At 25.8% G+C, this 12370-nt stretch overlaps 1 protein-coding gene across 1 annotated transcript in view; it reads right to left on the bottom strand.

Moving 5' to 3' along the window:
* Positions 1–815: 815 nt before the first annotated feature.
* The window catches only part of LOC132930905 (calbindin-32), a 63493-nt gene continuing 51938 nt past the window's right edge, over positions 816–12370 (bottom strand). The window contains exons 7-12 of the mRNA XM_060997014.1: positions 11883–11966; positions 11591–11646; positions 11347–11392; positions 5540–5596; positions 2106–2177; positions 816–1743 (exon numbers count right to left, since the gene is read on the bottom strand). Coding sequence (XP_060852997.1) covers positions 1585–1743; positions 2106–2177; positions 5540–5596; positions 11347–11392; positions 11591–11646; positions 11883–11966 — 474 coding nt within the window. The 3' untranslated portion in view covers positions 816–1584. The remainder of the gene's footprint in view (positions 1744–2105; positions 2178–5539; positions 5597–11346; positions 11393–11590; positions 11647–11882; positions 11967–12370) is intronic.

Here is a 12370-nt window from a genome sequence, read left to right as displayed (position 1 = left end):
GACATAAAATTCAAACGTAAAGTTTATGAGTTATTGAACTTGGTTATTTGTGATCTAACTTAACCTAGGGATTATAGATTCATAATAATGAGTTTGAAAGATATGACTATGGTGATTTAAACTCATTAGTGAATAGTGATTTATATTATGAGGACGCTACATACTCGCATGTGTTGTCTGTTTTACGTACATCATAACAAATTTGCGTTCACTACATGTTGTGATGTTGGCCTTAATAAGGTAAGAACGTTATCTAAAAATGACATATTTTTTTATTGATATTATCAATTTAAAGTGAGTTATGAACATTTTAAAGTTGTAATATTGTGCATAGCTTTATCTCACTTTAAAATGACTATATTAATAAAAGCATTGTCATTTTCTTGATAATATTCTCATCTTTAAATTTGATAATAGGTAAATTTACTCTAATATTAAAGTTAACATTACATAATGTGTTTTACTGAACGCAAATTTGTTATGATGTACGTTAGTAATACAGAAACAACTGCGGGTATGGTGTACTCTTAAAGTATTAACATTAATAATTTATAAAAATCGTTCAATTATAACATAATATACTAGAGCAAACATTTTTAATAACTGTTTTAGTAGTCTAGTATAAACATTTTATTAACCGAGAAACCAGAGAAACTACTCATTTGAATTTTTAATCTGATACATTAATATTTTCAAAAACATAATCCAAAAAATAATTTATAGTAAAAATAGGGTCCACAATGCTGTAATTTCATCCCCATATAATAGTTCTATTATATTTTAGAGTTAAAAAATAATTAAAAACTATGTGCATATTCAGTTATAGTTATTATATTATTTGTATATACGGAAACGAGTTATAATAATAAAAGAACACTTAAGATTTAAAATTTTAAAATATATGTACGTTTAAAGTTTAAACATAATATAACTATTTATATCTACTGCACTAATATCAGAATATCGGAAACAATCAATTAAAATAACACTATAATGAGTAACGGTTGTTTTAAACATTTAATACTATTCACTAAAATAATGACTACTGTATAACGTTAATAAGTTAAAAATGAATACAATTATAATCATATTATATTAATAGGCTATGAAAACTGGCAAAAAGTAGCGTATTAATTATTTTAGTATAGTAGATCTTTTATAATATTACAGCATCTATGCATGCTATAAAAACAACTGTTAGGTATGATTATTGTTTTACATTTACCTCTGGAAGAGATGATTTTTTTTTTAGTTATTAATTAAAACGAAAATTGAAAGACAAAAGTGCAAGTATAGTGCAATAAGAATGAAATTCTTAGCCATTAACCTAGTATTATATAATATTATTATGGAATGGAAATTATTGCTTCCGAGTTACAATGATAATAACAAAACAAAACAGAATAATATTCCTACAGTTAAAATTTAAAACAACAAACGTACTTAAGTTTAGTTAATAATAATATCAAAATAACAACAAATGCATACGGATTTCGTCACGGAAATACGCAATAGTGTGCACGATTACTTATTATTATTATTTTTTTTTTCTGCATACGACGATTGGTTTGAGTTTAAAAACAGTTATTCCTTTTTAGCGGCAGAGTCGTCCTCCTGGTTGTGCTTCGCCAGTGCAAGGAGTATCATTGTCAACTCTTTCCTGTTGATTTTCCCGTCGTCGTTGTAATCCACCCCTCGCAGTATAGTTTCCTCGAAGTCTTGCAAGTCGTCAGCATCATAATCCTACAAAACCAACAGTGAGTAATTATAACATTCTGCAGTATACCTTTCTGGTAAGTTTATAATATTATAACAACACGCGTCATAACAATACACCGGCGATGACAATTTCATTAAGTCTATACAGGCATTATGGCATTATAGGTATAAGAGGTATTATATATAGGTACCTAATACCTATATACATATAAGTGTATAAAATTGAAGAGTTAATAAAATATTATTGTTTTAAGGACCTTGCGAGTAGCAATATGCCGTATATACTATAGGCGCATTAAGTATATGTGTGTATACATTGTGCATGCTGTAGCCTGTAGGCTGTAGGCACATATAATAATATCGCATAATATTATAAAATAACAGACCTTTTTAACCAGCTCGAGCAGATCCTTTAGAAAGCCGCGAAGTTCCTCGTTTTCAATCGTGCCATTGTTATCCTGCAAATAATCATCATGAGTATAGGCGCTATATTAGACTTTTTAATTTCAAAACATGTGTACACGTACACATGCTGTAGTATACAACAACTGTGAAACCTCCTTTAACGGACACCTTTAAATAGTTCAAATACTTTCAAATAGTTTTTTTCGAGAACCAGGACCCTTTTCACTACGTCTCATCTATAGAAAAACCTATAAATACGGGACACTACCTAAATAATGGAGTTTTTATAATTAGATTTTGATCATTTTTATTGTAATATTGTCTAAGTATATTTATTACAATGGACATTTTGCATATAATTATATACTATTATAATTTATCTTATCTATCATAGGTATTGGCCATCACATTCGGCGTATCCGCTAAAAAGTTTTTAAAATATTTTTATTGTCATGTGATGTTGTCCTAATGGGAATTTGTATTTAATCGTATTTGTGGGTTTTAAATTGAACACGTCTTTTATAGAAGTAAATTGTTGTACGCAACGGCCAGTAAGAGAAAACTGTTAACACTAAAAGAAAAAATTAACATTTTTAAATTTCACATTTGTGCAACAAAAGTATTAGCGTTCGTGTGTTATTGCGTTTTCAGACAAATTTAGTGTTAGTAATACAAAAATCGTGGATATAATTACAAATAAATAAATATATATCATGTTTTAATATTTATTGATATTGTACATTTTTTCATTCATCCCAATTCCTTTAAATAGTAAAAGAAATTTGGGTGACTGAAAGTGTCTGGTATTTAGAAGTTTCACAGTATACATCATATTATTATGAATAATGTCTATTGTCTATAGTTTAAAAACTAAACAATGTACGTTAACGCAAGAGCGCACTTGCACTCAAGAGTTCTTATCCATTCTTATTGCGTTTATATTATATATATATAAACGAAAAAGGATTCGGTAGAGTTAAGACCATATTATTGTCAAATGACCAAAATCACAATGGACATAATGTAAAAGTAAAATGTTTGGACTTAAGCGTATTATTGGAGAGGCGTGTTTTGACTTGCTTTACCATACTTCTTAATCCATTTCATCCATCTTGATATCCACATATATCCGTTAAAAAAAGCGACACAGTAAACTTTTTAAGTTATTAGGGTTTTGAACAATTCGTGTGCAGCTATGTGTAAATCACAAGACTAAAAATACAATATATTATATTAAGTAGACGGTAATAATGTTTTTAGTTTTTATAAAATTATAGTCGGTTTTTTAATACTGGTATTATTCTCTGACAGTTATAAATTATAATTAATTAAATTATTTTAAAAGTCTTATTTTATGTAAAAAGTTTGTCAAATAACTTAGTTAAAAATTAAAATATTAATTAATTATATATAATTATAAATATATATATATATATATGTATTTTGATTAAAAATGTAATTATGTATCTTATTTATTAAATAATTTAACTTAAAACCATCTTGATATAAAATTATTTTGAAAACTTTTGTGTGAATTAAATACAATATATTTTAATACATCATAATATTTTGTATACAAATATGCAATATGTACCTAATATATTTTTATAGTTATTACGAAATAATTTCGTAGAAGTCATTTCTGTAAAACAAAATTGTAAAGTAGACAAATAAGTTTTAAGTAAAAATTAAGATCTGTTTCATTAAATAAATGTATATTTTATTATTCGTGTTTGGTTTTATACGAATATTAGATTACATCAAAAAGCAATGCATCAGTTATATGATATTATAATTTATAAAAAGCCACAAGTATAAATTAGTATAATTATTAATTATATTATATCTTCAGTATATATTTGTTCATAAAGTAATGCATTTTATTTATGTTTCTTTTTTTAAATGTTTTACTAAATGTGGACTATCTTGTCTAATGATGCAGTAAAATTGTAAGCAACAAAATAAAAATCGTTTTGCGCGAATAAAGTTTGACGTAGTTTGAAAATGTTTGTAAGCAATAGGTTTTTTTTTTATAAAATGTTCTTTTATTGGGGAATTTTTCATTCGGAAAATAACTTATAAAATCATGTCTATAATATTATTGTCTCTTATTGCGAAAGACCATTTTGGTAATATGATAATAATATGATTATACTCGTATCCATTATAGATCAGTTCATTTAATACAATTTTTGCAATGTTTTGATTAAATTTAATAGCTATTTGATGAATCTATAATAAACACTTGAAAATTATGTAATTTTCTTCAGAAAATCAAATATAGAAGTATGATAATAGTATGAAAATGTAAAATGTACACAATTCTTGAAAAAGAAATGGTACAATTAAATGACTTTTTTACTTCATATCGAAATCAAACTCGACCAGTTTACTCCAACGATACGTAATTTATTTCACCAAAAAAGTATATCCTGTAGAAGTTTATAAATAGTTATCTGTTATATTAGGTATAGATAGGTAATAAAAGTTTTTTTACTGAAATGTTTTATTAAAACAACTTTTTGTGATAACACTATGATAGTATCAGTTAAACGGATTACTGTCGATTTTTGTTAACTCAGCTATAGCCTATAAGTAATGCTATTATTAATGTTTTTATTATGAAAATCTTGAAATATAAATATTTACAAAAAAAAAAAAAAAAATACTTATTGTATACACTGAATATAAATTTATATCATTTAATATTTCGAGAGATATAAAGACAGATAAGAAAAAAATCCACTTCGTTATTAAATTATGTAGGTACCTACTTACTAATAAATATTTTTAATGGTTAATTTGTTTCTTGCAGCCTTCTCAAATAAATGTACCATATAAAAGCCATTAACCTTTTTATATTGTGCAGTGTAATTTAATTTAAAAGAAATGTTTTTCATACCATTTTTGTGTCATGTTTTAGTTTTAATAAAAAGCTTAACCATAGGTTTAGATATTACACAGTTCAATTAACCGCTTAAGTCTTTAAGATGTCTCAAAGGTCACTAAAAATGTGCTCTGTCACAGTTTATTTATTTTTTTATTAAAAGGTTGAAGAAAAAATAAAAAGTAAAAAGAACAATAAATTTGATTATAAAATTGTATAAAAATATCTATAGTCATACAAATAATTAATATAAGATAATATTTTGAATTTGTAGGGAATAAATTAAATAAACAATTTAATATTTTCAAAGTGAAAATTGAAAACAATGATAATGATATTCTGATAATTCTGATATCTGTTGCTTTTAAACAATTAATAAAATAATCATTTGGACTTTAGATAGTTGCTATAATTAAATATAGTTCAAATAATTAACATACTTATACCTATTTTATAAAAAAATTATTATGTCTTGAAATTATTCAAAATAAATCTTATACTTTATATTAATATTAATATTATACTTACTCGATCATACAATGAAAATACTCTTTCGATATCATCCTTTGTCAATTTTGTTGCTCCCTGTAATCAATAAATATTTATGAATGAATAATAAGTTTTTAAATTTATTAATGAATTATAATATGCAAACAAGGATTAGTTTTAAGGTATTTGCATATTAATTTAATCATTAAAAAATGTTTACTTTAAATAATTGAACATTGTCTTTTATGTTTATGAGTAATTAATTATAACCATAAATTTCCATAACATAATAATGATATTTAAATTATTACTCTTGACGACAAAAAAAAAAAAAGAAGAATTGTTTAGTATTTAAGTTTTACTTTGATTGGTAGATATTATTATATATATAACTATTGTTGTTTATATAAAAAAAATGATTCTATAGGATCTGAAGAATTCGGGTATTTAAAATAGAAATATATATATATATATATATAAATATATATCAAGTAAAGGTTTTAGGTATTTATTAGGAGTGATAATCTACCTATGTTTATCAACAATTTATTTCTGTTTAAATTTAGCATAGCTGGGGATATTTTTTTTATATTAAAATAACTAAACCTTATTTAGAATATATTCGATATTATTGCGTATGCTACTATTAATTATAATTTTTAATGTATACAACAAGTAAATACTGTTTATCAGAAAAAAATAGGTTCGGTAGTGGCTAAATTCGTGTAATGTTCTTTGGATTAAACTATAGTGGATTATGATGTTTGAGCGTACATGACAATCTAACCTTTAACGGTAATTAAATTATTAATTATTATCATAACAAAATTATAGATCTTAAAATATGACGTAATCTAGAAAAAATGTGTGTGTGTGACTACTATGAGGCTGAAGTATTTTAAAAATATTACGACATCGTACATCAAAGGAATCACCATCTTCCCATTTTTTTTAAATTTCATTTTAATAGAAACTACTAGGGCACTAGAGCTATATAATAATAATTTATTATTAATAATTTGTTTATCGTATTTATTTATTTTTATTGATAAAATTATAGACCAAACAGTCCCGTTTTAGTATCCCAGTGTGGGCCCTTCTACTTTTAAAATCTCATATGAAATCTGATCAGTATCACTGGTGTAATATAAAAATGAATAGTTATTAGTTATTACCAATATATATTAACTTGTATAACGGTTCCTAAACATTTATTTTAAAGCTAATAAAAAAAAATACATTCTTACTCGTTTATTTATAATATATATATATATATATATATATATATATATATATATTATAGTATATATTATACTATATGATATTTTTTATTTGGTATAGAAAAATCTAGATGTAATGTAATATGGTCATTGAGTATATTATGCCATATGTCAACTATACTATTAAAAATTCCAAATATCAGAATTTGAACAAAATATATATTATTAAATGATTATAGAGGGGTGTGCATGCTTGGGGAATCACTTTGTACATGATTAATGGAATTTTGTGTACACACCAAGTAAAGCTTCAATAATTAATTGCTATATTACAATATTGACGTGTGTCGAAATGAATGACATTATAATATGTATAATATAATAAGTAAATATAACGTGAGCGACTAATTGACGCGTGTTGACATGTACGCGACTGATTCACACGTCTTATTAAAAATTTATACTTTAATACAACAAATAGCTTTTATTTAGAAATCATAACGGAATAAACAAAATAAATAAAAAAAAAACTGGCCATGAGTCCATGAACCACTGAGTACAAAATTACAATGATATTAGTATCCATAACATAATTTTTAAATACATATAAATATTAGATTTATATTAGATTTTATAGTGTTGAGTTAGAAATATAACGATAGTAGATAACGCGTTATATCGTAACAACGATACTTTTTTTTGTAAGATGATACTTAATTTTGTTAAAAATTTAACTAAAATATAATGAAAATTATTTTTTATATTTAATTTATATATTCGTTCAAATTTTGACTTTGATACGTCAACATTTCAGAAAAATTATTCACTAAATAATTTGGATAGGAGAAATGGGTAGTTATTTCAAAGATAAAAATTAGCATCTTCACGGGACACTAATTTCAAGAATTTAAATATATGATATTTATAAAGCATATTAAACATTTTAAAAACGAGATTTTGAATAATAATCATTACTAACTTGTATATAGTTTTCTATTTTATTGATTATCACAATTGATGAAATAAATTAGAGAAATACGTATGAATTGTTTTTTTTAACGTAAAGGCGAAAAATAAAGCATTTCCATTACAATTTTATTTGAGTAACGAGTACATAAGTAACTTATTACTTAATAAAATTAACTTATTCAACACTATGGTTTTGTTTCTAATAAGTAGATACTGTTTTACTATATTATACAATTTGTCATGGAATTATCGCGAAAATATGGTAATCAAACCGATGGTTCTACATAACAGTAAATTTAAGGTTAGACTTCATGGCGAGGTTCATGAGTTTGCATGTTTTTCTAAGGTCCTATTCCTATAGAATTCGTTTCTATATAAATTCGTTTTGTGATGTAAATGTTCAAAATTTCAGTATAATTTATTTTTCAATTTTTATTTAATGCAGGCGATGTATATTTTAGTTTTTATTACTTTTAACTTTTAAGCACACATTTAACGCATTTTGATAAAAACATTTTATAGTTTATTAACGGGATCTGAATTTGAGTTTGATCAACTGTATTTTAAAATAGATAATGGGAATAATTTATAAATTATCGGTTAATTATTATGGTAAATTGGATATTGGTACCTATAAAGTTTAAAAGATGGGTATCTAAATTAACTTACATTTATAAGTAATAATATAGTAATAAATTAACTTATAACTTTAGTTAAAGTTAAACTTTATCGTAGAACTTACTAGCAACAAATAGACACAGAGTCATCGTTGTATCGAAAATTTAAAACAAATCATACCGTCGTTTAATGCAACACTCTTAATCAAGTATCGAGTAAGGCATTATTAATTAATATATAATATATATAATATATTATAATAAATGAATATTATAAAATATATTTATAAATACATTTTTATTTTTTGTTCATGTTTAATTGTTGGTTTTATTTTTTAATACACAAAGTGGGAAAAAATAAAAAAATATTATGTCGATGGACCGTTAAAATCGTTTACGAAAATATGATTGTATTGATACGAAAGTGTTTATTAACGCTTGTGACTAAGAGACACTAAAAAAAAAAAAATGGACTTATGAACTTATTGTTTGTTACAGAATCGTCTGACGGACGCGTGGGGTGTGGAAAACTAGGAAATTGAATTTTATTCTGTCCGAAGTCTTGCGTCAAACATAATATATGTATATTATACGTTAAATAACGCAGTGGCGTCTTGACGGTGTAGGTATATATAAGTAGGTACTACTGCCTATATACAATAATAATATATCTCTCGCCGGATCGATAATTTTGAAGAAAAAACGCTAACACTCAGTGCCGCGTATTGTATACTCGTCTCCGTCTGTCATATCCGGACCCGATTCAGTAACCCAACACTCTCAGACCTCACTCTCGATCACAACACCTTTTGACCCCGTGGCTGTTTTATTGTATTATATATAAGTCCGTGTATCAGACGTTTCGTTGTGCGCGCAAGAACGTCGAAAACCGGGAAAAAAATGTTGGCTTCTCTGTCCCTAACGTTTCTCATAAAATATAATATATTATAATATGAGTAGTATTTCATATTTAATATTGGTTTTCAGCTGATTTCCATAAACATGACAATAATAATTGATAAATGTAATATGTAATACACAAAGGAAAAGGCGTGTCAAAGGAGTCATTTATCATAACAGACGCAGACATAATATAATAATTATTATTTTTTTAATTAATCCAAGAAAATTATGGTCCCCTCGTAGCATACCTATGAAGAATTATCTGATAATATTATTTCTTAATATTACGTTAGTTATTTTTAAGTGTAAATAAAAATAGTTATTGTGATCCAAAAATTTAGAAAATATAATACAAAATCACTTTTAAGTGTTCATGATAATATTTATAAATATTAAAAAACAAAGACATTATTTTATTTTTAAATTTTTTTAAATTTGAATATTTCCGAAATTGTATTGAATATTATTTTAGTTTATTTATTGAAATTTTTTTGAATATGCGCATTAAAAAAACATTTTGTAGTTAAAGATAGACTACGAGACCAGACCACACTCTCTGCCATTAAGCTGGACTTGATAATACTCGAAAACACTACTACTAATATTGTATCGTAGACACGTAATCCGTGTTTGAAACCTTTGTATTCTCGCAGATTTATTATATTACGTGCATAATATAATACAGAGTGATCCAACAAGGATACTTATCCCTATTTTTTGTTCAATAATAAATTCACTCAAATTCTAGAGATTTTTTTGTACTACATAAGGAGTGACCCGTTCTTATACAAAACTTGTTTTTTTTTCAAAGAAAGAAGTCCTTTTTGAGTGTAAATTATTTATTGGATAATATTAAAAAATATTGGATACATCTAATTTAAAATTCGAAATAGTAGTTATTTAGTTATTAAACTTTTAGTTTAGATTACCGTATTATTCACCAAATATTCCAAACGGCAAACCTATGTTATTAAACCTATTATTCTTAGTACACAAAGTCAAATACATTGAAAACTATTCGTTTGAATTTTGATTTTGATACGTTGACGTTTTCAGAAAATATATCAGCTACGATAAAAAGCGAGGTGTATATCTCCACACGACACTTCTTAAGTAAGGTACCTAGTAAAATATCTAAACAATTTTAAACTATGGTAAATATACCTATTTAAAAATTCAGATTTTGAAAAGAAGGTGAGCATGCTTGATAAATTACACTGTATATATCAACGAAACTGACCGTAGGTATATATATATATATATATATATATTATATATACGAGTAAGGGTAGTGCGCATAGTACTTATAGTTTTTCGCATACAATAATAATAACCGTGTAATATGCGTATTGCTATAGTATCTATTATTATTGTTGTTATCGTGGTCGTTTATTTGCAGGCAAAAGTTAACGGATATAAATATATATATTTAAATGGTTCATATAGCTACGATGAAGTCGTTCGCGCAGGCGCCGAGCGCTATCCTTTTTCTTGTATATTTATTGTTAACACGCGATTACGGTACCTAATTTCGTTGTTGATTTTTTTTTTTTTTATTATCGTATTCACCTACGTAGTTTGCCCGACGTACCGTACAGTACACGTACAGTACATATTATATGTACACGGCAAACATATATTTATATAATAGGATTTTTCTTTAGTGGAAGAACACTCATTATTTAATATATTATTATTGTTCTTGAAAATATTTTTTGTTACAAATACCTTTAAGTCGTTACAAAACGAAATTTGTTGACTAACATTGTGTAAGTTGCTCTTATACCACTCCGTTTCTCCAAAAATGAAATACTCAAAACTCGTAAACTACTTATTTAAAATTCGAAAATTCGTAAATTTTTATCCAGTAAAATACTCTGAAAATATACTGTTTTCGCATGTGGAACTGAAAACAAATTTTGTTATTAAAAATAGTAAAAACTAAAACACGATTACAATAAAAATAGTAAATATATAGACTTTTTCTAAAATATTTTATTGTAACAACTTAAAATTATGCGAAAAAAATATGTTCAAAATCGTTGATAAATATTAAACAATGAGTGTTCACCTAGTAAAATATTATATAACACGCGTGTACAATAATAATATTATTATACATTGATATTATACTCACTTTGAACACTTGCCGGCACAAAAAGTTCTCCTTGACGGGCAACAACCTTAACGAGGATAAGGTACAAGATTAATATTTTACGAACACTGCAACGGCTGTGCGCGCACCACCGCCGCCGAATCGATCAAAATCAATATAATATTATCGATGAAAATCGTCGATATCTGCGGGGGCGGCCACACAGCGCGTTTATTATTTATGGTGCGTGCTTATAATACACAACACCATACAACTAAACACTCACTTGGCCATCTCAGAAAGCTGCAATTTCCCATCCTTATTTGAGTCGAATACTTGCAACTGGGGAATAAAAGTACACAACATTAATGTATTAGTCGCATGGCGTGAATAGTGTCGATAAACACGACGATTATTTATCGTTCGTTGGTTTGAGGGCAAAATAAATGTATAAAAGCAGAAGCCGAAAACAAATACACGCGAGATACAAATATAATGATATATATAGGTAGGTATCATATAGTTTCGAAAGCTACTTTAATTATAAAAACGGTGTGCTACGTATTCGTTATAAATACCATTGTATCGGTGTATTCGATGAGTTTGTCCTCTGACACGTCATTGATTTTTTTCGCTTCTTTCAGCAAATCTCTTAAAAAGTTCTGAAATCATAACATTAAAATTAAATACACATATATTATATAGATATATTTCATTCCTAAGTTTTGATGTAATTTTATCAATTTTTGAACTCATTCGATACGATATTTTTAGAACAAACAAAAGCTTGGCGACCACTTAGTTTTGTGTCAACATTTTATATAATATGAGCGAACGAAAAACCTCAAAGTTAATATTTGTCACCACCACAAATAGAACGTCCTTATCTAAACGGTAAATCAAGTTAAAAGCTTCTGATTGATTGTAATAAAGTGTATAGGATTATATATATAAATATGCGAGTTTGTGTGTGTGTGAATGTTAACTGTAATATCATCTTTTGTTAAAGTTAAAGTTAACATTTTTTTTATTTTTGGAGATGACATTTTGTATTATAATATACAGA

The sequence above is a fragment of the Rhopalosiphum padi genome, chromosome 4 (assembly GCF_020882245.1).
Source record: "Rhopalosiphum padi isolate XX-2018 chromosome 4, ASM2088224v1, whole genome shotgun sequence".
Lineage (NCBI taxonomy): Eukaryota > Metazoa > Arthropoda > Insecta > Hemiptera > Aphididae > Rhopalosiphum > Rhopalosiphum padi.
The sequence above is the reverse complement of the archived record's forward strand: the minus strand, read 5'-3'. Positions and strand labels throughout refer to the sequence as shown.